The sequence below is a fragment of the Pygoscelis adeliae genome, unplaced genomic scaffold, assembly GCF_000699105.1.
Source record: "Pygoscelis adeliae isolate BGI_AS28 unplaced genomic scaffold, ASM69910v1 Scaffold32, whole genome shotgun sequence".
Classification (NCBI taxonomy): Eukaryota; Metazoa; Chordata; class Aves; order Sphenisciformes; family Spheniscidae; genus Pygoscelis; species Pygoscelis adeliae.
Genome location: NW_008824368.1, coordinates 2239808 through 2265554, shown reverse-complemented (window position 1 = coordinate 2265554; position 25747 = coordinate 2239808). Strand labels below are relative to the sequence as shown.

The following is a 25747-nucleotide window of genomic DNA, read 5'->3' as shown; positions in this document are numbered from 1 at the left end:
CACTTCCATTATTTCTGAAGTTAGACGGCACCCAGCACACGCAGAGTCAAGCTTCTTAATACACTGTTGGATTCAAGTGATGAAGCAGTCAGCAGAACTATTTCAGTGTTTCACTGTTGCCAAACTGTAGAAACTAATTACTTCTAAAGTTGTGCACAAACAGATAACAGACTAGATGATGATCCACTTGTGTTGGCAGATAGCAATAACACTGGAGTTGCTGCACGGTTCCACGAGACCGTGGGGACCAGAGTCTAGGTTCCCTGGCTGTTAGACACTAACTTTGAACAGCTGCTCCGTAAAGGTTCTCTAAATAGACTCTGACACCAAAGTCACAGTCATGGAAGTTAAAAACGGGATTCAAGTGATTTCCAGAAGTCATTCTTCAGAAGGCTGGGAAGAAGAAAACGCTTCCCATGACACTGAATGATCTCTTCTGAATACTGTAGAGATGGTATATATTCATATGTAAAGAAGACAATTACAAAGAGAAATCTTCCACTGTTACTGCAGATTCTTCAGTTGATTGCCAGTCCTGTTTTGGTGCTATGGTTACGTTATAAAGCCAAAGCTTTAAGCTTCCATGTGTGTACATCATAAAAGTGGTTGACAGAGCAACTTCCTCACTCTAACGTTTCAGAAAAGGAAATTATCAGATGTCCCTGTGGAAGCAGAAGAAGACTATACTAAGTTTAACAGCAGCAATCTGAAAACCAAAAAGGTAAGCAAGCCTTGCATTCATACATGTTTTGCTAAAGCATAGATTAATATCCAACATTAGCAAAGAGTGCCTATTTTCTCCTCCAAAACACGAGAAAAACAAATACAAAATGGCAGATGTCTGTAGTTATATCTCCTTGAACTTTTCATTCACGTTTAATTTGACTTTGATAGTCTTGATGTCCCATTCTGAATTCTTCTATACTGTTACTGTTTGACTATTTTATCAGTGAGCATTCCAGTGAACCTCACAGACTTTGACACGTATTAAGGTGCTCAGCTAATATTTGCAAAGCTCTCTGAGATCTTTAGATGAGAAATCCTATGGCTTAGTGATAGCAACTGTTAAATTTCAGTTATTTGGAAAAGAAACAAAGATGGCAGCATTCGCTTAAATTCCAAGGGATGCTAAGACAGGCTTTATTTTTGCCTAGAAATATTGCTTGTGCACTTACTTATGTCAACTTAATGAAGTTAAATCAACACAGAGCTTGCTGATTGCCAGCTCCAACCCAGGTTTGGAGGCCAATTCAAATCTGAGTCCAGTGGTGTCTGCCACTGTACTATTCCTAGGAGACCAACAGAGATGTGAAAAGAAATAGATTCTGTCTGTGTCTGCCAAAGTTGTGAGGCTTGCACTGGCTTATTCCTCTGAACATTGAAAGAAAATTAATCCTTCTCCAGTCCATCGGGAACCAAAAAGGCCCTCTGTGCTGGTCTTGTGACCTTCAGACTAATGCTGACTACTCGTTATTCCTTTGCAAAGAGAAGCAGCTGGTGACAGATGCATGCCTTCTTCCTCCCAAAACCCCCAGAATTTTTTGTATTCAGGGCACATGATAGTTTTGAAGTAAGAAGAGGATTGCTCCCGAAGTGAAGGTGATAGTTTAAAATATGCATGTTTCCCCCCTTCTCCCATTATGTACCTATAGCTTTTGAACTGAGCGTAAAGGTAGAAATAGACTGAGGAGAGATGATTCATTTTAACGTTAAATATGATTTAGTTCTGAAATAATGAAGCACATTGATGAGAGAATCTGGGAAAGAAAAGATAGCTCTTGGAGTCTGTACAGTATACTACTCTTTTTTAAATACTTTGGCAGTGTTTTTGTTTGTATAGTAACGCAGACGATCATGCTGTTGTTGCATGTCTTCATCCTATCCATAACCTTCTAGCTAATCCCAAGTATTGTAATTGTGAAGTCCTGCAGACTGAGGAGTATCATAAAGAAAGGTCAATGCAAAGTTTTCTTAATAGGGAAAACAGCTAGAGATTTAAAACATAACATTTAAAATGTAAGAAAGAAAAGAGGTCAGCTCTATAAAATGTGGCTCATAAAATGTGTTTTAGGTGTAAAAGTCTGGGAAGTTGTCCCAGTGGCCTCGAAGTGCTTTGCAAATGTTAGTTACCTTCTTCATTCTTAGTTCTTCCATCTCTTTTCCCTTTATTTCACTGTGCATAGAGTCTTTGATAATAAATCAGTATGAATTATTCATCATCTGTAATGCAAGGCTGTAATTCAGCCTGCTGACAGCATAATCATGAGATTGAGTCGGAGGGTACAGTATGCATCTGTTATATTGCATGCATTATTCCTCTTAATGTACACTCAGGGATTATCCCAAAGTAAACGTTTGAGTTGGGATACCTCATTCTGCAGAAAGGAAAGATGTTTCACCTCCTCGTCCTTGTAATTGATTCTCTGTCTTTGTCTGAGGTTAAGTAATTCATGACAAGTATTTTTCTGTTTGGATAATCTCAGATTTGTTTAGTAAGGTTTTTCTCCTACAATTTAAAGCCTGCATAACATTATCTTTACTGCTGTATGCTAAAAAAGCAATTTGACTTCTTGCTTGACTTCTGTATTTAGGAGATGCTGCTGAACTTTTTCCGTTTATCATTTCACTAACAGGCAAACAGCAAGATGTCTGCAGCACAGAAGGCTCTGGCCAAAGTTGATAAGAGTGGAATGAAAGCCATTTCTACTTTCTTCAGCTCCAAACCTAAAGCATCAAAATAAAGACTTGTTCTTGAAAGAGTGGTTATTTTTATGTTAAGCTAAAGATGTCTCCTGGGGTTTTTTGTTAGTATAGTATATGCAGGGCATGTCTGCGTACATGGTGGAGTGTGATGAAGAGATCTGTGAGCTAGCGTGGGCCAGAGCTGTTACGCCTCAGTGGGGCAAGGCAGTACCATGCAGATGTTCCAGCCTGGGTCAGGAGGACAGCCTAGCTGCATTAGCATGGTCCTGTGAACTGTGAAGCAAGAGTTTAGCATGGTACTGTACTGTACTGCTGCTTGTTGTAGAGCAAGCTCACTCAAGGCCACCACAGAGTTTTCTCCGTTGCACTCCATTCTGGGCTGGAAACATGCCCTCCTCTGATGAGTTTTTAAAGAGAGTTTTTTTGTTTTTAAGGAGCATTATTTTTTGAGACTTCCTGGAGATTTTTGCCCAGTATAACACCAGAGTAGGATGGCATCGTTAGATTTTTATGTTGACCCCAATCTAAGTGCTGATATAAGCATTGCCATTGGTGACAATTTATCGAGGCAAAGATAGTGTCTCTATTGGGATTTTGGTTGTTTTGAATATGTTAGAAACAAATTGCAATAAATGTCAATGAGCATGTAATGCAATAAAGTGCTTTGTGTAACAAATTTGTGCTTGTTGTATTTGCTGTATGTTTCAAGAGTTAGATTAGGCTTCGGGACATTTCTGAAGGGGTTTTGGTATTTTCCTGTGTATAAATTTTAATCCTTAAAGAATTACAACATTACTTTGGGCTTACATGATAAATCTCTTAACACATAGCAATATAGGGGTATTTTCATGTTCAGTTCCAAGGTCGATAGGTCCTTACAAAAATAATTAGGGTAAGATTAATTTAAAGGCAAAACTGGGGCTTTTAAAGAAGCCTATTTGGAGCTGGATGTGCAATTCAAAAGCTTAAGTATGAGTGTCTTGGGTAAGGTTTAGTTTTATCAAGTTTTGCACAAGGTAGGACTGTTACTTAAAATGCACTGCTCACTCTTGGGTGTGTTCTTTCCTCATTACGGAGTATTCCTATATATTCAGAGGGATAGGTATCTGCTATGTTGCAACTTCCCTGATTCACAGAATTGAAAAAGAGATGGAGTCACTGGGATCATTTGTATAGGTCTGGCCAATTCTGCACGACACTAACTCATAGTTTCATCCACCAGCTGTTGCACTGAGCCATTACTGTGGATCAACTAGAATGTGTATTTTAGAAAGACACTCTTAAAATATATCATTCTTTGCTACTTCAGCTCAGTAGAGAATCTGCCTGTATCCCTTGATAATGGGGAGTTTCAGAGAAACTGGGAGTTTCTTCCTTTTTAGTTACTGCCATTTTTCCACTTCAGACTTGCTGCTGTTTACAACCCACGGGTTACAGTGGTGTCTGTTCGGTTAAAGAGCTCTGTGGCATTCTCTTCCAACTAGAAATGAATGAGAAGCCTTGCTGTGTGTTGTGTGCAGTTTTGCAGTTGTTGTTGGGGTTTGTATCCTTTTCAAACCAGTGGTTTTTTTGGGCATAGTTTGTAAATGGAGAAGTCAGTATGGTTGGAATTCCAGATAGAGGAAAATATTTGGAAATCTGTGGAATTATTATCTCTGATTACAGAGTTTTATTTAACAAATGTGGATGGCCTCCCAATAGCGTACAGTTAGTGTTCCCAGCTCTAAAAATATTTGTCTGACGTGGATTATCTAGAACCAAAATGAAGTTCCTTAGAAAAAAATGCTTTTCAGGCATTCTAAGGAATCACTACTGTAAGTCTTCCTTATCTCCGAAAATTAGCCCGTAGTACTAGTGTGTGAACATGGGTTGAGAAGTGTGTGATTTCGATGCAGAGACTTTATTTGATTTTTCAGTTAGAATCATCCCAAGCCATTTGGTGCTTTAATAAAATTCCAGTCGCGAATGTCAACATTCTGAAACAATATAAGGGGGTGAGGGGCAGTAGGGGACACAAAAAACCCCAGGAATTGCTACGTGGAGCCATAGAGAAATTCCTGTTACACCACACTGCCTTGTTGTTCATCTGTCTTTAGCAGAATTTCACCAGCCCTATCAGTAAAGTTTCCTTTTCTGACATTAACTCTCAGACGAGTTTAAAAATTAATAGTAGGTGTCAATGTATGTGACAATTTCTATGTGCACCACCTTTAGAATTGCCATCTTGCTTTTTTCCTACCTTACTTATCCAGTCTGTAAGTGAAGACCAGCCCTGTAGCAGCACATATTGGTTTATCCAATGGGTCCTTGCTATGACTGGAAAGAACTAGCATTTGGTGAGCCCGGAATGAGCAACTGCAGTCATGAACCGGAAGGGTTAGATTTTGAAAAACATTCGGCCTAGCCCAGCAGTTTATTTGACAGTCAAAGATGCCCCAACTTCATATCAGCAGGAGAAGGGAGGCACCAGGGATGACAACTTTTGAAAACCACCGCTCAAAGTGCAGGATAATGTGAAAAGAAGAAGAAAAAGAACAGGCACATACTGTCGTGTTAATGGAGTAGTTTTGTGCAGTAAGCAACATCTTGGGGAGTATTTTGGTAAATGAGAGGAAAGGAGTTGTGTATCTATTAATGGAAAGCCAGTTCCAAGCACTAGAAGATGTTGAGAAGGCAGACAAGCATGGGATGGACGTTTGAGTAGAAAACCAAGAGCGGGACAGAGTTACATTAGAAACGGGAACTGTGATGAACTATGAGGTAGGACGGATACATGGTAGAAGCTTTTCTTCCAGATATTTAAATCTGCTAGTTTTAGGGGTTTGGTTTTTAATAGTTCAAAAGTTCTGTGAAATAAATTTCGGAAATTTGTCTTTTCGTCAACTGAGCAGTTCAAGAACCTTTCTTCTAAGAAAACATTGCAGTTTCTCTGGTCAGAATGTAGGACAGAAGGAGGAGAATTCTGATAGAGATGGGAGGCCTTTGTGCTGACTTCTGATCTGGGGTACCGATTTTTTTCTTTCTTTCCCTGTACATGACGTTCACATCTGCCCCTGCCCTCAAGGACTAAGTCTAGAGTTCTTCCTCTGTGCATTGATGCGTTGTGCTTTAGTGTGTCACATCTCGACTTCAGCTGTCAGCTATGCCGTAACTTACAACAATAGTAATTTTATTAGTGACTGTGCTTTTGGTTGAGCAGGAATTTGTGCATGACAAAAAAAATAAGCCATTTCCAAAAGCTGTTAGAGCTTTCACGTGAAAACAAAAACTTTTCCCTTTAGGAAAAAATGAAATACATTTAGTAACTTTGAAACTTCCTCAACATGTAGCTGTAAGAAGTTACGAAGAGCATGTGGTGCCAAATACATAAAACAATATTTCCTACCACAACGAGGATTTAAATATAGTTACTACGCCTGGCCAGCAGTAGCAGTAGGTCATTATGAAGTGCTGCTTTGCTATTTCTTCCTTGGTGAGCTTAGTATGAAGCAATATGCCAGCACTGTTATGGAAATGTGGTCTTACTTTATTTCTTTTTGGCATTAACATGCCACCTCTACATGTTCATGTAAATATCTGATGAGTTGTGATGCTTTTATAGTTGTTGTTTTGGGATTAAGCAGCTCTTGCATTTCCACTTTTTTAGACTTCACATTGAAATGGATTGACATCGGTGGGCACGGAAAACTTCATATGGAAATACCAGCACCGACTTAGGGATATGTAAGGGTTGGACTTGCACATCATTTTCAGCCTTAAGTAATAAACTTAGTTCTATTTGTAGAAGTGGCAATTGGTGATTTGAATATTTTCAGTGGAAAAGGCGGCATAGTTGGCAGAATTTGCATTCAGATCTGAAATTTAGAAGAGTTCAGTGATGCTTGTTTTCAGGTGTTCAGTTGCATCTGACTTGATGGTTTTTAGAGGGAAACTAAATGCATGGATGCTTATTTGAATAGATTAATGTTTATGACTGGGGTTTTCTCCTTCCTTTTTAGATGCCTGCGCAAAGACATGCAAAGAAGAAATGAAAGGAGCATAAGGAGACTCGCTAGTATTATTTTAACTTGCCATAATCTCAAAGCAGCTTTTAAAGGCTTTTTTTACGCACTTTCTGAAAATAAATACTTGAAGTTAGACATGCCCTGTTCCAAGAAAAAGCAAATCTCAGCAGATTAACATTGTTAAATATGCGGTGTGTTAAATATACACTGCTTCAAATTTTATAGCTTATACACTATTGGTCTGTCGGGCCCTTCCAGGAAAGCACTTACGAGCATGCCTAATGTTAAGCACATGAGCAGCAATCTTAAAGTCAGCAGCGGTGTTCGTGTGGATAAGTGCTTTGCTGGATCAGCGCCTAAAGTCCTGTTAGGTGCTGAGCATCCTGATCCATATCCAGCAAAGCACTTACGTCCATGCTTATCTTGAAGTGGAAGAGCCAGTCTAACTAACATTTCTGCATTAGTGTTCACCGTAAAATTTCTCTTGGCACAATGACTCACATGCTTAAAGTTAAGCACCTGCCTAAGTATTTTGCAAGGTCAGACCAACAGCATCCTTGACCAAGTCTTAAATAATTACTTGCTTTTGTATGAATTTTCTTTTTTGTACTCGTCATTTTTTAACAGAGTATATGATTTTAGTGGCCATAATTACAAGTTTTAGCAGCTGCGTAGCAAAATATGTCGTATGCAATTTCCTCCTTTCTTTTTCAAAATCTAGCCAAATTCAGCAAGATGGCCTTTTTGGACTAGAAGTCCAATGTTCAGACTTAGAATCATCCAAAATGAAAAAAAAGTTAACTCTCTCTTTTTTAGGACGTTTACATGTTTTGAAATTAGAGTTTGATTTAAATGGTTTTGTCCAGGCCTGACATTTTATCCAGAAGATGTCACCTAGCTCTGGTTGTGCAGACAGTCTGACTCTTGAAGTGCTAAAGCTTGAGGTAGGATGTGTGTTCGGAAGGGCAGATGGAGAAGTTGTATTTTGATTTTACTTCTTTTTTTCTAAGGGACTGAAAGCTTAGAAACATGTATAAAATAACATGTACATTTTGTGTTGAGAACTAAACCAAAACCTATGTAATCCTCCAGGTAAAAAAAAGACCTTTTTTTTTTTTTTTTAATCATGTAAGAGACACTTTCTGTGGCATGAACTTCAACCAAAATGTCAACTTGAGTCTACATAAAACATGCAGAAAATGGATGCTAATGAGATCCTTACGTGATCTGTGTCAGATGCAGTCTGATGTTTTGAACTTAAATACCTGTTTATCAAACTGCCATTAATATCTGACTCTTTGCTACAAAACTTTTAAAAAGTAATAATTGACAGGATTTTGGACGTAATGAATGTGTACTTCTGTAAATATTAACTATGACCCCAGTTCACAGACACCTACAGCAAATGGCCAAAATGTTCCGTAAAGCTTGAATGTATTTGAAGCATTCTGGGTAAGAAGTAAAAAAAAAATTTGCTTCCACTCTGGCAAATTCTGTCTAACTTCAAGTCAAATGAGAGCTCCAGGAAGAGTTTATTAGGACATTGCTGAAAACTCAATTCCAAGGCAAAGAGGCAATAGCTTATTCAACTTTCTTTTCAACTGATTCTGATCAACTCTGTTTCAGAATATGAAAAACCTGAACTATTAACCATTTAGAAATCATGTATGAAAGGAAATGTGATCTGAATGCTTATTTTGGAAATCTGCATTGAATTCTTTTTGTTACTTTTATGCTTGTCTGGTTAAGCAATGTGCACTGTCCCTTTTCAAGGAAAAAATACTTATTTTAACAGTTTTCTAGGTGGTACTGCAAGCATATTATATGGGTCCAAGATGAAATTTCTATTTTCCTAGCTTATATTAAAAAAAATGCTTGATGTTTGAATAAGATTATATATTTCAGGAAAGTGTGGTTCCATTTTTTTGTAAGATTTTATTTTTAATTCATGTACAAGAAAGAAATAAATACCTTTGGAATAATTTGTTGATTATTACTTCAGTAATTTCACAGAAATACAAAGAAAAACGCAGCGCAATCAGGCTACTGATACTGCTAGCCTCCACAAGCTAGTCAGTAATCCTTAGACTGAGTTGAAGGAAATAATGAATCCTGAGATAGATACGAATCTAAAAGTTCATTAAGACAGATTCAGTGAAGCAATTAGGCTAATCCTTGAGGACCTTACTGTACAGATGTTCTAGTGAAAACCCACTTCTGTGTACATATAGGTGTTGGCCTAAGTACTCCGGCCATTTTGATTTTCATGAACGTGGTGGTGAACCTCTGGGCGATGGCAGGACGAGGAGAGTTGGGGTGAAGAGAATGATGTGATATTCATGTCATTTTTTACCTATTTCGTGTTACTCGCCATCACATATGTAGTATATAGGTGCTCCGTCACAGACTTACACAGAACTGATAGACAATTCTTTTCCACGTTTTTTGTAGCAGGCAGTTAATCGAACACAAGGGAAAAGCTGTTCCTCTGGCAAAACATTATACTGGTATCACCACGATGCTGTGCTAAGTGCTGACATGAGGCTTCAAGGCTGTTAGGAGAGTTATTGCCATTTCATTTGTAAAATCCAGAGAACAAGGGGCAATGCAAAGGGCGGTGGGCTTTTTATTTGGCGGTCAAGTTGGTTTATTGATATTAATGAGAACCAAGCAAGAAAAGGAGTAAGATTTGTACCATTTCATAAACCCATCACTCGCCAGCACTTATCAATAGAAACAGAATTACCAGTGCTAAGGACAAAGCACTAAGGCAGCTTCTATTTAAATATGAAACAGCGTTTACACTGCTTAGCTCAATAAAGTCAATTTGCAAAGTAATGCAAAGACTAAAGAAAATGGCACATTGCTTTACGTCTTTAAAGAACTTCCATAGCTCAAGTGTCTAAGCTTAGCTCTCTAGTACCTCTGTGTGCACAACTGTTCACGTCTCTTAGGGTCTGTCACGTTGCAAATTGCCCTAATTTTTCCAAAGCTCCCTTTTAAAATGCGTTTGGTACCCTGAGGTAGTTGCAAAGCAAGCAATGTTATCACAGGTAAAACAATGCCCCAGTGAGGCTCATCGATTTTAAAAAAGGGAAGCTAATAGAAAAGTAAAAAGCTGTGCTTTAAAATCTGGCTTCTAATTCGGGGTTATGTTCATTGTTGGGTTCACCCTTTGTCTTTTCACTCTGAGGGCCTGATTCTTTTTCAAAAGATCTTTTTCAAAAGATGCTAACTTGGTACAGCCCCACCTCCCCTTGACTTCAGGCCAGCCAAGCAAACTGTTTCAGAACAGGCACCCGCATTGCTGAAGACAGCCAAAATCAAAGCTTTCTGCAACCCTACAAATGTGTGAAGCTGGTCCTGGTTGTGAATGGAACCACCAGCCGCTTCCTCTTGAACTCCCTGTGCAGCTGGCATTGCTAGAGGTTCTTCATAAACGGTTCAAACTTGATTTAGTAGGAGTGAAAGTAAAAAAATAGCTGAGATATACTTTCTGATCTTGTAGTCAGTCCTACGTCGGAGAAACTGAGCAGAATGGTTACAGAGGTTGGTAGCTAGGGATAACTGAAGCTTCCTTGAAGGAAGTCATTAGGGAGCCATTCCACCTCATTTTAACCACCTGAAAGTTAGGTCTCTACGCACCTCTACACAGCTTCTCTGTTATTAATGGAGAGCATCCTGAAAAGGTGACTTCTGTGTTCCAGGAAGAATCATCCACTGGAGACGTGGCTTTTCCTCATACACAGTGAGATGAGCCGAGACACTCTGTGTGCCTGCACACAAAATTTGTAGATGGCTGTCTTCAATATAACTGTAGTGCCTTCAAGAATTGGAGGCAGTCCTGTATTTAAGGAATTGAATTTAGCCTCCAGGCTAGACAGGATAGGTCAGGCTCTCAAGATCTCTTTAGCTTTCCAATAAGTATTGTTTCTCTCTCTCTTCTCTCTCCTCATTTTATAGATACATAATAAACTTAATTTTTAACCTGTTCTGTTGGGACGGGAAACCTCCGCTCTCCACCCTACAGATCATATTCTGCAGTGTTGTCATGTTGTTTCCCTTACAGCCCACTAAAACAGTCATTGAAATTTTGTCCTATTACTCCCCCTCCCCCCCCCCCAAATTGTTTGAGAGGGCAAAATTTGTTTGTAATAATTTTGCAGTCCATTCTCTGGTGCCTAAAACATTCCCATCAGCCCACAAGGAAGCACTGAGGAATTGGACTAGACTATCTGCTTTATCTGCAAGCAATGAAGGTAGGTAAGTTGATCTGGGCCTCTCCTCCCCTTTCCAGATGTACTCTTGTGACTGATTTTAAGGAGTTTTAGCCCCTTAATTTCCAGTTATTGTTTCTCAGCTGTTAACTGCCCCCTGCCCCTTTGGCTGTGATGCTGTGACTTATTGTGCAAGGCACATTCAGCCTTTCAGTGTGAATTCAAACAGCAACCAACAGCCAGAGGGTCGTAACTGTTCAAGCTGTTAAGGCTCAACTGAAAGAGTATATCCAAGTGTACTTCAACTCTCTGTCCCTCAGCCTTCAATCTATAAACTGTGAATTATGTCTCCCTACCTCATCACAGTAAGTTGTGACAGTTACTAGCTCACAGGATTACAGTTTAAATAAAAATACATTTAAAACTGAATCCGGTGAACTCAACCTGAACTTCTTTGAATTCCCATATGCCTTGCACAAGCAGGAATACCTCTGGAGACCAGAGCTACACAGAGACACTGATTTGCTCTGATTTCAGGAAAAGCAATGCAAGATTACCACTTGGTTCATAACACCGTGTGAGGCAGACAACCTGCTGCAGAGTAACTGGGCCCTGACCCAGGCTCCCAAATCTTGATGGAGGGAAGTTTTTCTCTAGATCCAGGTCATGAGTTGTTGGTTTAGGCTGGGCTCTGCAGAATAGAAGCTTTGTGGAGGATTTAATGCTGCCATTTGTTCCCACAGACAAAAGCCCTTACAGTTTTTGTGCTGCTTTGGTATGATTTTGCCCTTAGTAAGCACAAATTGTAACTTCTGGCCTTCCTGGAGTCTGGTTATACCATAAGCCTAGCAAAAAAACATCTTCATGGGGTTTTAGCAGGATAATTGCTCCCAGGATAACTTATTGAATGACAGGTTATTTGGGCAACTCGCAAGATCTGTGAAGACAAGGAGAGATTCCCCATGCACACTCCTCCCAGGCAGGACAGGATTTAACCTTTGCAAGTGCTCCACACCCAGCACAGGCATAAGCATGTGCTCTGCTCCAACTCTAAGCAGATGGAGCAGTGACAGAACTAGAGTGAGACTGAAATGAGGAAATAAGTTTGAATGTAGTGGGGAAATCTAGCAGAGATAGAGACATGATCATCCCCCTCTGCTCAGTGCTTGTCAGGATGCACCTGGAGAACTGTGTGCAGTTCTGGTCCCCACAATTCAAGAAAGACATGTACAGACTGGGGAGTGTCCGAAGGAGGGCCACAAAGATGATCAAAGGGCTGGAGAACCTGCCCTATGAGGAAAGACTGAAGAAGTTAAGTCTTTTCTCCCTGGAGAAGGCTCAGTGGGGACCTCATCACAGTGTTCCAGCCTGGTTGAGAGCTTGTGGGATGGGACCAGAAGAGAAGACAGTGAATGTGACATCATGGTGGGAGTGTGTCACAGACCAGGGTGAGGAAGCATATGAAGTCTTTAAACAGTTTGAGGAAGTCTCTGAATCACAGACCCTGGTCTGTCTCACAGGGGACTTTAACCTACCTAACATCTGCTGGAAGGGCAACTTAGCTGGACACAAGCAGTCAAGAAGATTTCTGGATGGTGTCAGAGATAATTCCTTCGCTCAGGTAACTGGACGCACCAACCAGGAGTGATGCATAGCTGGATCTGCTGTTCTCTAACAAGGAAGAACTGGTTGGGGATGTGATAATGGCAGCCTTAGCTATAATGACCATGAAATAGTGGAGTTTAAGATCCTGATCGGAGTGAGGAAGGAGAGCAGCATAATGCAGACTCTGGAATTCAGGGGAGCAGAATTCAGCTTAGCCAGGGAGCTGGTAGGTGAGATCCTATGGGGGCTGCTCTGGAGGGCAAAGGGCCTCATGAAAGCTGGCATGTCTGTAAGGACATCATCCTTCGAGAACAGGAACAGGTCATCCCAAAATTCATGAAAAAAAGTAGACCAGGAGACCAGCTTGGTAAAGCAGAGGACTCATGGTAGAGCTCCAGTGCAAAAAGGCAGCATACAGGAGGTGGAAGCATGGCCGGACAACAGAGAAGGAATTTAGAGACATTTCCCAGGCATGAAGGGATGGTGTCAGGAAACCTGAAGCACAATTGGAATTGAGGTTGGCAAGGGACACGAAGGACAACATGAAGGGCTTCTACATTAGTAGTAATAGGCTGAACAAGAAATATGTGGGCCTGTTGCTGAATAGGGCGGGTGATATATTGACAGTGGACACCTACAGGGCTGAGGTGCTCAATGCCTTCTTTTGCTTCAGTCTTCACCAAAAAAGGTGTCCCAGACCCCTGTGCGCATTGGAAGGGTTCAAGGAGAACAACCAGCAGTGCAGGACTGAGTCAGGGACTACTTGAGTGCATCCAACCTGTACAAGTCCATGGGACTGACAGGCTGCATCCAAGGTTGATGAGAGGTCAGGCCAATGCCCTTGCTAGGTTGCTCTCTATCATTTTTGAAAGGTTGTGGAGACTGAGGGAGGTCTCTGATGACTGGAGTAACATGAATGTTGCACCCATCTGCAAAAAAAGGCAAAAGAGTAATCTAGGGAACTAAATGACAGTTGGCCTCACTGCAGTCCCTGAGAAAAGCATGGAACAAGTCCTTTTGGAGCACATTTCCAGGCACATGAAGGAGAAAAACAGCACAGATTTACGAGAAGGTAAACCACACCTGACCTACTTGATGGGTTTCTGTGACAAAATGACCGGATTTGTGGTTGAGGCAAGAGCAGTAGATGTCATTTGCACTGAATTTAGTAAGGCTTTTGACACACTTTCCCATAGTATTCTTGTACCCAGGTTGGGACATTATGATCTGGATGGGTGAGCAACCAGATGGGTAAAAGCCTGGTTGGATGGACAGACACAAAGGGTCATGGTTGTTGGTCAGACCCTACCTGGATGCATGTGACTAGTGGGGCATCGCAGGTGTATCCTGTAATCTGTCCTGTTTAACAGCTTTATCAGTGACCTGGATGAGGTGGGGAGTGTGCTCTCTTCAAGTTTGCAGATGACACCAGGTTAGTGGAATCAGTCAATATACTGGGGGTAGGGCTGCCATCCAGAGGGACTGAGACAGGCTGGAGGAAGGGGCTGACAGGAACCTTATGAAATTCAACAAGGACAAATGCCAAGTCCTACACCTGGAAAGGAAGGAGCCCTGCATTGACACAGGCCAGAGGCTGCCCGGCTGGGGGGCAGCTCTGGAGGAAGGACCTGGGGGCCCAGGGACAGCAAGTTGCACAGCAGCCAGCAGCATGACCTGGCAACAATGATGGGCAACAGCCTCCTGGGCTGCATTAACAAGAGCAGAGCCAGTATGTCTAGGAAAGTGGTCATCCCACTCTGATCAGTACTCATTATGCCACATCTCAATACTGCATCCAGTTTTGGGCCCCTGGTTCAAGAAAGACATTGATAAACTGAAGGGAGCTCAGGGGAAGCCACTGAGATGGTTGGGTCTGGAGCACTTGCCCTGTGAGGAGAGGGTGGGAGAGACGGGCTTTTTCAGCCTGGAGAAGAGACATCCTTAGGGGGACCCACCAGCAGCCCCCAAGTGCCCATAGGAAGGTCACAGAGAAGATGGAGCCAAGCTCTTCACAGCAGTACAACGTAAGAGAAAACACACCGAAGTGGAAACAAGAGAGGTTCTGACTGCAAATAAGGAAAAACTTTTTCCCTATGAGAACAGTCCAGCATTGTAACAGTAAAGAGGTTGTGCTGTCTCCATTACGGAGGGTTTCAAGACCTGACTGAATAAAGCCCTATGGTCTGATCTCATATGTGACCCTGCTTTGAGCAGGAGGTTGCATAGAGACCTCCTGAGGTGCCTCCCAACCCGAATTATTCTACTGTTCTATGATAATAGAGGACCTAGATGAACTCCCATATGAAGTAGGCCACCATTCTTAGGAGAATAAGAAAAACTCAAAGTTGATTTGCTCATCCAGACCTTGGTTAGGTGTTTGTGCTTAAGTATCCTCCTGATTGAAAGTATGTACTCTATTTTTATCCAAAGTATGTTGGGCTTTACCTTCTAGCCACTGGATTCCTTCCTCCTTTGTGGGGTGAACATAACCACCCTCTGTACCCTGAGTTGTCACCCTTCAGCTTTTTTTGTGGAAGCTGAACAGATTGGAGTCTTTCATCATAAGACTTACTTTCCCATTCTCTTGGTTCAAGTCTAAATTTTTCAAAATCTGGATCCTACTTGGGATTTTACAATTTGATATCCAAGGCTCATATTCTCCCTTTCGGCCACAATGTTGCAGATGGTGTGGGTGGTCCATCAGTAGTACACTGGGCCCACACCGTGCTTTGTTTTCAGATTCATTGCTTCCTGGGATGGCCTGTGCTCTTTACCCCTAGGCATGGCAGCGCTGCCATGCATATGGATTGCTTGTGGCCTACTATCCTGATAGTGTCACTAACTTGTTTTTGTCCTTTAGCACCCTATCAGCTGCAAATATTCCTAGAAAAGATTTTGTGCATTTTGCCAAGTTGTTGTAAAATATGTATTTGCAGAGGGCCAAAAAAGGTCATCTCCCTCCACCCCAGCCTTGCTTGACAGAAGCCCAGCTGATGCTGATACTGATGCCCCTTCTGCACTTACAGGGAGCTCTATCATTTGGGTTCGTTTTTTTGTTCATTTTACCCACCTAATCTGTGGGGCATTGATTTTTGTCTCTTGTTGAAGAAGCCATGTGGTGCTAATCTACTGGTGTTACAGCAGCACTTGTTTGTCCAGTGATCTTTAATCTCCTCAAGGAGCGCTTTCAGTTTTCATGTGGTTTATCTTCTGCAAGGGGCTGACAATGAAATAAGGAGGAAGGATCAGGAGCAGGGTGTCTTAATGAACAAGTGATGCCTTCTTGTTGAAGGTCCCTTCTTGGGGACCAGGAAAAGAATTAAAACCAGAGCCTGCAACCAGGGTCGGTGAGTTGGTAGGAAAAGTGAGCAGGGAGCTGCAGAAGCCAGGCACAGAAGGGTTCATGTCTTGAAGCCAATGACATCAACAATGGTTCCCAGCCTGAGAGCTATGGGTGGCAGTAGGCACAGTTTCCCAGCGAGGCTCCTTGGGCTGCGGGGATGGGGTAGGGTCTCCTCACGTTCAGCAGATGTGTCCAGGTGCCAACAAGTGCTTCTACTCTGCATCTCTAGGAGCAGCAGACCCTGGGCACCTGCACCCAGCTGGATCCAAACCAACAGCTGTGGGTTTTATTCCCCTCTAACACAGGTAAAGTGACCTGACTGACCAGAGGAGGAGCTTAAAAGCCCAGACTGGCATCTGAGCAGTCTGAGTTCAGTTTTTGGCTTGCTCCAAAACTCCACTGAGACCTGGGGTGAGATATATACCTTTTTTTTTTCCTCATGGAGGGGAGGAAGGATAGAAATCTTTGCTTTTTCCCCTGTCAGTGGTTTTATGATGCCTTGTATTTTTAATGTGAGCTCTTTGAGGCAAGGCCCATTTCCTCAGCCTTGTTCATGAAGCTCTTGGCTTACAGGAGACCTGATCTTCAGTTGTCCCTCTGTAATCTCAATCGTAAGAATTTTACCTTAGTGAAGACTACAGGATTTTCCCATCTAACACATCCATTAAACAAATAAATTCTCACTGAACAGTGCTAAGTGTTTTTTGATCTTGTCTAGAAATCCGTTTAACTGGATGGTTAGTTTTCGATGTACACGACTGTACTTCTTTACAGCCCTTGCTGTAAAACATGTGTGTTTACTGGTGAATATTTGATTGAAACATTTTTAAGAGACTTCATTTTTTAAGATATTCTCTTCCTTGGGCCCCAGATTCCTGTTGATTTCAACTGGGCACAAGTACAGCCCTTTGCCTGCGCTCACTGGCTGCCGGCTTTGGACTGCTGTTGGTCTATTACACCCGGGGGAGTAGTATGAAGCTAATGACCAAGGGCAGAGGAGAGTTACACAAAAGACTGCTGAATAAAGCCTGTAACAAATCAAAAATAACTGGGGGGAGGCGAGGAGGAGGGAAGGCGGGTTGTGCTGCACGAGGCTCTAGACCAGCGCTGTGTGCTGCATTACAACGACGGAGCCACCGGGGCTGAGCAGAAGATCCCTGTCCCTATTTCATGTGCAGCACCAACCTGTGGCACACGGTTCTCGCCAGGCGAAGGATCCCCCAGCTCCCTGCCCCAAGGACACCGCCCAGCCAGCTCGACTAGAGGGCTGATGTTTAATAAACTGGGAACCAGCATGGCTTTTTGCTGCTACAGCACTTGTGCTGGTGGCTACTTAAACCAATTCCTAAATAAACAGTGCCAATAGTAAACACGCAGTAGCATCCCAGTTTAACTGGGCTGGAGGTGAAGATAGGGTTGAAAGCATTTATTTGTGTTTTAAAAGACTATTCAAAACCTCATTTTCAAGGATGAGTTAAGTAGCCTCATTGTCATGTCATTATTGCATTTTGAAGTTAAACAGCTCTGTGATCTATGAACTCGAATCACACAGTTAATTACCCTGCGTACACCCTCCTTGCTCCCCTCCCCCGCCCCGCTTTGCTCTTGAAATACATTATATTTCTTTGACAGTCTGCCGAGAACAATGTCTGCTTTTGTGACAGCGACATTGCCAGTGGTGTAAAAATCTATGCGTCTGTCAGGTTTCCCCATGTGAAACATAATTGCTTAATTTCCATTTGAAAGTACATCCCTGACATTAGAACAACGTAGACACACCAAGGATAACAATGATTTCCTGACACCTACAATGGGGCATAATGCGGTAATAAATATGTGTGCAAAATGAATGCTCCACACACAGAGGGAGCAGGTCTGAATTTACAGCTGCAGATGAAGTGTTCCCCAGGAAAAAAAAAAAAAAAAAAAGAAAGAAACCAACAGATTAGCATCAGTGTGAGTCTATGTCAACCAGATGGCTTGCTATGGAAAAAGAGCTTCCCTGCTTTATTCCAGTAACCCTGGCTAGCAGGCTGAATGTCTGAGATGAGAAGAGAAAAATGATCTCATTCAGCTGGTTTTTTTTTTCCTTCTTGCATACATATAGCTTGAGCTGGAGCAGAGTAAAAGCTCTGAAAAGAACACAGAAGTTGTCCCCTAATGGTGGTGTGTGATTGTCCAGGAGAGCTCGCAGACCTGGGTTCAAGCATGCAGAAAGCATAGCGGAGAGCACTGCCAGCTGGGAGGAAGGGAGCCCTCAGGGGACTGCCGCTGGTTCTAGGGAGGCATCTACACTGCACCTTGAAATGATGATGTGCTTTTTCCTCTGACTTCTCCTTCCCTTGTGTGGCTCCTAAAATGTTTGCAGCAGAGGTCACGTCCCCAGGCCCTAGTTCCTAGCATCCTTAGATGCTAATGTGATGCTAGTGATGGCCAGGCATGTTGGTCCTAACCTGCCAATGGACTTGGCAATGGAGCACACATGTGGAGGCAGCTACACCAGTCTACTGCCTGGTCCAGGTCACCTCACCTCATTTTAGGCATTTAACTGAATACCTTGTTAAGGAGCAGTTTCCTCCAGAGTCACTGGAGACAGAAATGTGTCTTCATTTGAGTGCTGACAAAAGGCAGTGGTGGTGCCCCTCTCTACAGATTGTGGGAAAAAATCCTAGTGTAAGAAAACTCAACTTGGCCTGAAGTTAAATGCAATGAGTCCAGGCTCAGGTGCCTACCTTCAGGGCGATGACTGCTCTCCTTTGCTGGAGCAGGTCAGGACATCCTCACCAGCAGACTACCTGAATTGCACATCACTTCTCCCTGGAGACACTGCAGTTTGACAGCTATGTAAGGGACCTGTAACCCCCAGGTTGAAGAAGGCCAAGTTGAGACTTTTGAGACCCAATACTAGATTTATAGCAATGGCTTGCTGCTAAAATATCATTTCAAGAAAACTCTTGTTACAATGGTTCCTAGGTCAGGCATCTTCTTTGGACAACGTGCTTCACACAGCAGGCAATTTGGCTTGGAGTTTCTGGATTCCACTGAGAATTTTAGTGACACTGTGGTGAGAGTCGTCCTACAGAGAGGTTGTAAAAGTAGTCGGGGTGATTTGACCTCTCTTATCTGCAACAAATGATGAGATGTGACTGTGCACCAAGAAACAGGAGATGAGAGTCCTCCTTCTCATAGGAGGAGGCATGACACCCTTTGTCAAGAGTTGCTTCGAGGCTAGGGCACGATTCACAGGGCAGGAGCTGAATAGTTATTTTTCATTTTTCTTTGTTTAAATTCTGTGCCCAGTGGGAATTTCTCACAGTAAGAAGGGAGGAGGATGTTTAACTTTGATTTGGTCTATGGTAGAATTAATGTGTGTGGAATATCCAGTCCTTGATTCTTTGCTTGTCTTTGGCAGTGAATGAATGTCTGTCATTGCAAATGTCTACAAAATTACTATTTTAATGACCTGTTTGCTTCAATTAAGGCCTGGCTATTATCTTTCCAAAAGGCAGAGGGTTGGGGAGGGGGAGACGGAGCGGGAGAAAAAAAGCTGATCACTAGGACGTGTGAGTAGAACATTTAAGGGGCCAGCTGAAACCGAGAGTGGATTTGGAAAGGCTGTGTGATGAATCTGTGACATTGCAATATTTCAATCATCACATTTCAGATTCTGGTTCATGCATCATTTGCTATGAAAGTTTTGAGATTTTAATCAGTGTTTCAAGAGTAAATTGATACAGCCTAATCATTTAGGATCTCTGGCACAAGACCAAAGTGTATTATGTTAAGTGTATGTTATGTATTATAAAAGCCGCTTGCTGAAAATTAATTGAGTATTCCCGTGCTAGATAATGTTTCTCCATTCCCCAGAGCCCATCCCTTTGCGTGCGAGTGTTTTCCCAAGTGCAATGCAGATGCCAGAGAAAAGGTGAATATATAACATATGTAAAAGACTGGCTCGGTTAGACACAGTACAGTATCAAGCCTACTAACCTCCCTGGCTAGATTGTGGGGCTGTTTATTTGTCTGCATGATGTGTAGGAGGAAAACTGCTGGGTACAAAATTTTAAAAAAAGTATTTTCCATAGAAGCAAAATATAAGAGAGCCTGCGCCGTGACTCTAATTCATGTAAAAAAGATTGGAAATGTGTTTGCATTTCTCCTGATGACTTATGTGGACTTGGCAGAACAAGCAACCCAAGTAAATGACACGGTTAGCAGCCAGTGAGTCTAGGTAATGAATGTACCATCATACTGTGTATTCAAAGGCTTAGTAAATTCCCATGCTATGCTTATCTTTCATTTTGTACCTGTGGCGATGCTGATAAAAGGAATGCGTTCAGAGATGAGGGGTTGGACACACCTTTAATTTGCCAAAAGCCAATATTGGGTGGCCACCAGCATTATTTATGCTCAGTGCTGACATTTCTGATGATACAAATGATTTCCATCTGGAGGGGTTGGTTTCTCAGGGGGACTTGGGCCTCTTTTGCAAAGAGGGGTTGTTGTTGGAGCTTCCCCTAACTACCTAGTACACAGGCAATCGGTTCAAATACTTTTGACCTGAGTTCAAATACCCCTGCTGCCTGATTCACGGCTCTGTGCAGGGGAGTCTCCCGTGAATCTCCCCACCATCAGGATGTTCTCCCCAGCATCCTGGTTGAAGCTGTCCTTACTCATTTGTGGTTTTCAGTCGTTCTCAGTGTCAGGCACAAGAAGATGGGTGTTCACTGCCCACAGCTGGAGCTCGCTTCCTTCAGCTCCAGCCTCAAGTCCTCATCATCACACATTTATTTCCTTTTCCCGCACAGTTACCATTTTTAGAAATTGGAACAACATCAACATCCAGAGCATGTGTCCATCCTCTCACCCTCTCATAAGATGTCAGTGCAAGTCTGTTAGTCTGAACTGAGTATACCAAAGGCTTGAAGCCCGTTTGTACACATCCCAGGCAAGAGCCCCCACTCACTATTGCTTAAGATCTTCAGCCACAAAGTGAGGAGAAAGGCAGTGTTTCTTTCAATGGCTTTGGCTAGGACAACTAGCCTCCCCATCTGTCTGTCTTTCTTTGCCTCTTGGCTTTTTTTAAAGCTCTAAGGCAATGGAAGGAAAGCATTTGTTTGGGGTCACTTCAAATGCTTCAGTCAGCCAGAGTTAATTGTTTCATTCTGCTGAATATTGGGAATCTTTTTCTTTCTGTTTCATGCATAGTCTCCTCCCCAAATGGAAAATCAATAATTCTCAGTGACCTTAATCAAAGCACACTCATTACCAGGCCTTTTAAGATCAGACATGGTCCATAAGATGTAGGAGGGAGATAGCTGGAAGGAGGTTGTCCTGCTCTCCTGAGGAGAGAACATCCCAAGGCACTCAAGTGACTCCTTTCTGCTCAGAAGGTTTGTAGTCCCTTGCCTCCATGCAGGGCCTGGTTTGATTAAGACCATCACAGAAGGGTCAAGAGTACATTTGCTGGGTGGACACATACCGTATCTCATTTACTGAGCAGAGAAATCCCACATCTGGCTTCCCCCTCAGGGCCCTGTCATTCTGCAGTTATACATCTGCAGTTCCACTCTGTAGTACTCTCTGACCTCTCTTTCAAAGGACAGCTAGCTGGCCTCATCTGCCAGCAGCTTACTCATCACCCGGGGGCCACAAAACAGCTAAGGGGTGTCCTGTTTGTGAGTCCCCTGCTCCCAAAGGAGTCATCCTGCAGTCTAAGGCTGCAGCCTTTGCCCTATCACCTGACCTATCATCTGACGTGTTGTCTTTGATCACTGGAGAAGGTATTTGGGTGTCCTATGGGAGAGGTTTCATGCTTACAATCACAGGTGATTTAACATTGCAAGGAAATGCAGCTTAGCTGCCCACTCTTATAATTAACAGAAATAATCCAAGCACTTAATCACTAATTCTCTGTTCATAGTGTCACCTTCTGGTAGGACAGTGAGCAGGAAATTGAAATGGGGTATCCAAGAAGGTAAAATACCCCTAAGGTTCAAAACTGATATGCCTCTTCAACCCTGGGGTTGAAAGTTCTTCCCTTTAGGAAGACGTGAATGATTTGGTGACTATGAAATCCTCATTTCCCCTTGTGTCATTTGGACATAGACAACATTCCTCCAAGGACAGGAGGCCAAGCTCTTTTTTTGTAGATGATGGAAGAGCTTAAAGAACTTCCTTGGAACATCCTTCAAAGGTATTGTAGTCTTAACACTGGATGCCAGAAGACACAAATGCTTCTGCTTCCTTTAACACGTATGTGAAATGGCACAACCAGGCATAAAATCTAACAAAAAGCTAGATGTTCTGGGCTGCTAGAGCTCAATATCTCCTTCCTAAAGCTCAGAGTCCATTGCTTCCTTCCTGTTGCTGACTGCTTATTCACCATATGGCTGTGGCCATCCAACCACACCTGGTCCCATTTGCTGTTCCTTTCCAGAGGGAGCCTGTGAGGTGTGATAACACTGAATAGCCATGAAAAATCCAAACAAATGAGCAAACTGTCTGCACTGGGCCAGCTGGGGCATCTCAGAAAGCCTCCTTCCAAACTCCTTCCTCCCCTGTCCCATTGTGCTGGTCCGTAACACAATTGCTATGATCCACTATAATGCTATTGACAGATCTCTTGTTTCTCCAGTCCCATCAGAGCCCAAAAGCGCCCCCACAATTGCCCTATTCCTCTCCTAGCTTATCTCCCAGAAGCATGAAGGGATGAGATGGCATCAGGACTTTCCCTCTGTCCCCTATTCTCTGTATCCTTCACCTGGGCCAGGTAAATGCCTTGCTGCTGAATGCCCAGCCTAGTGCAGGCCATGACATCCGTGAGGGTACATCTATGATGTGACCTGTTGTGGGCTGGGACACCTGGCTCTGCACACCACTGCTGGGGCACACAAGTTTGGAAGTTGTGTGAATGTGGTTAACAGAGCCAGCTAAAACAGGCCATAATAATAACCACAGCTCAGCACTGCCTTCACTTGGTTTCCAGTCAGGGAGGGTAGAAGTATATTCATGGGGATAGGACAGCATGAGTTAATGCTTGCCAGCTCCGCAGGACCCATGAGAACTTTTGTGCTCTTATATCTCCCAGGGACGGACCTGGGAGTGCTTGTGGGACTTTTTCTATGGATGACCTAACAGAAAGGAAGGGATTGTGAAGGATGAGAGCCCCACCTTTCTCTTGTCCATGTCCTGACCTTTGCGAAGTCATTTCGTCTTTCTGTGTCTGCTTTCCCTTGAGTGAAAGCAAATGGTGCTTATGCAGCTCGGTGAGGCACCTGGTGCTCCTACAATGAAGGGGCTAAATTGTGTCAAGGAGTGACCAAGCTACCGTGAGTTGTTTATGAAGTCTGACTTTGGGAATGCCTGCAGCAGAAAAGGAAGAAATCACAGGCAAAATATTCAGCCAGGTCTGTGCAGACATCAAGGAGGGACAGAGCCCATCACCATGAGAATCAAGAAGATGTCAGGGCCAGAAATCACAGCTTTACTCAATTCTGTAAATTTATGGTTTCCAACTTTTTTCTTCTCTGTTTGCAGACCCTTGAAAGTTTTTCTAAGGGAAGGACACATTGCTGTTTAGTGAATTTAAGTCCGCTAACAAGAAGCATTCCTGGTCTCCATAGGTCACAGAGACCCCAGGTTGAAAATATCTGCTATAGCTCTAAATAATAACTCTTAGGTACTTGCTGTTCCAGACCTTAGAGGACGACACAATCTTGGTTTCTTAGCCAAAGTATTACATGGGCCGCCTACTACCGGATCTCTGGCTCCCCGTGCTTAACTTTGTGCTGCGCTTCACTTGTGAATGAAATCAAGCATAGGGAGCCAAAGTCCTTGGTCGATGTTACCTCTGAATCTTCTGTATAACACAGAGGATTTGAATTATGGCTCCAGATCCAGCTTGTAGATACCTGCCCTCATCCTGTATGTTTTTTATTAAAATAGTCTCTCAGCAAATGTCATATTAGCAAACCAAAGTTTGGGGGCTCTTTCCTTTTTTAAAGGGCAGTCACTGTGTCATGGCATTATATCTCATCATCATCTTTATATTAGCAGCCAAAGAGAAAGGCTTTAGACTGTATTTGATTTTTAAAAAGTAAAAGTAATAAAACTTCATCTTTTTTCATTTTGGGACTCGACAGCAAAAGCACTGAACAGTTCTGTTTACCTTTTTTATTACACACTATTGGCATTCTTAAAGTCTGGACTGAAAACTCATCATCTTTTTTCATTAAAGTGCTCAATATCAGGCTTTCTGCAGTTTATTGTTCCTTATTTTCCATGTATTACGACAAAACACTAAGCCTAGGATGACCGTTGCCATTGCTAAAGTGCTGCATCCTTGTCTGATTGGAAAGCCACTTTTCATTGTTCCCTTTTGTTACACTATCCATTAAGCAAACTGGCTTCAGCTGCTGGCAGATAACAAGTGAGAACAAAAAGAGGTGTTAAAAAAAAGTGCCAGGAAAATCTCCAAGCAGTCCTCAGTGTGGACAGATCTAGCTTGTTAGCAACCCCAGGAGAAAACTCTGGCAAAGTTGAGAAGCCCCTTTCGTAGATGCCTGTGCTGTCTTGCGAGACTCGCTTGTTCTCCTGGGCAGGGCTGGTGCTGTCTGACAGAGCTGCTGCTTCACTTCTGACTTCTTTTGTCATCTGCCATATCACAAGTTCTACAGGTCATGTAGCAAAAGCAGCAAAACCAAAAACCTCAGAGGAAAAGTGCTAGAAACTTGCTTATGGGAGAGAGAGGAAGGCAGGCGGGGTGGAGCATGATCAGGCACAGCAAATGCATGTGAGGTGGCTTGAAGGAACATATCAGACCAAAGGAGTGGAGCGCAAAGTCCTGGGAACAATCCCCTTCTGCTTTGTGACTGTTACGCAGCAGACCAAAGGTGAGGGTGATGGGCTGAGGAAGCGACATTGCAGAAGCACGGGGTGTCTGCATTCTTATATCCATTTTTCTTCCTTGGAGCTGGACTGACTCATCTACCTTCATTTCCCCATGAAGCCAACAGCAATTTTACAATGTCCCTAGGGGATTCGAAACTCCCCAAAACACTCTTGAAAACTCAGTGACGAAGGTGACTTGTGATTTTGAAGTGAGGCTGCTGCAGGGCAAATGGCTGTTGGAGAGGCAGGTGATTTGGCATCAGCAGGACTGGTTGCCAAAACAGCCTGGGAGGTGATGGCTTGTTCTACACAAAGTAAATGACCCTCATAGTAACTCATCATCAGCCCATAAAAGTGTGAACTCTGCTGTGACCAGACCAGATTAGTACTGTATTTCATGGCAGCAGTGTTCAGAGTGAATAAGGCCAAATCAGGTTATAAAACTGCTTCAACTTGTGTTAAAGGGTCCCATACAGTGCAAAATTTGAAACCTGGGTTTTAGCATGGTTTGCTGTGGTGGGAACCTAGTAGTGATGCCCTTTAGTGATGGTTGGGTTTAGCACTAACATAAATCCTTGCTGCCAAATCCTGTGGCTGCTGTGCAGGTCCACCAGGCTGGAGTATAACTTTCCACTGGCATTGGTGACCACGAGTCTTTGCCCTAGGAACAGCCAGGGACCAGGAGCAAACCCAAGTCAGCAAACAAAGCCACAGCTTCTGCCAGCAACAAGCAGAGGTAAATTGTTAGGGATGTGGGGACTCTAGTAGCAAAGCCAAAGGGATAAATTTTAAAGGGACTTTGTTGCCTCACTCCCAGGGCAATCAGGAAGAGTGGAGCACATAAATGCTGTGGAAAAAAAAAAAAGTCTGTCCCTCAGGGTGCTATTTGCCATAGGAACCAGATGAGGTATGACCTAGGCTCATCTGGATGATCCTCAGCCCACCTCCCCTTCTGTGAAATAAAGTGTCAGGACCATTTTAAA

General features: G+C 42.9%; 1 protein-coding gene across 3 annotated transcripts in view; it reads left to right on the top strand.

Moving 5' to 3' along the window:
- RNASEH2B (ribonuclease H2, subunit B) overlaps positions 1 to 7545 on the top strand; it is a 43785-nt gene extending 36240 nt beyond the window's left edge. For 2 of the 3 annotated variants that reach the window (XM_009319946.1, XM_009319945.1), the window contains exons 10-11: positions 641 to 721; positions 2634 to 3374. In XM_009319946.1, the coding sequence (XP_009318221.1) occupies positions 641 to 721; positions 2634 to 2741 (189 nt within the window). In that variant the 3' untranslated portion in view covers positions 2742 to 3374. Of the gene's footprint in view, positions 1 to 640; positions 722 to 2633; positions 3375 to 6701 lie in introns of those variants that run through there. The other variant, XM_009319947.1, reaches the window with a different exon arrangement.
- The last annotated feature ends 18202 nt before the right edge of the window (positions 7546 to 25747 follow it).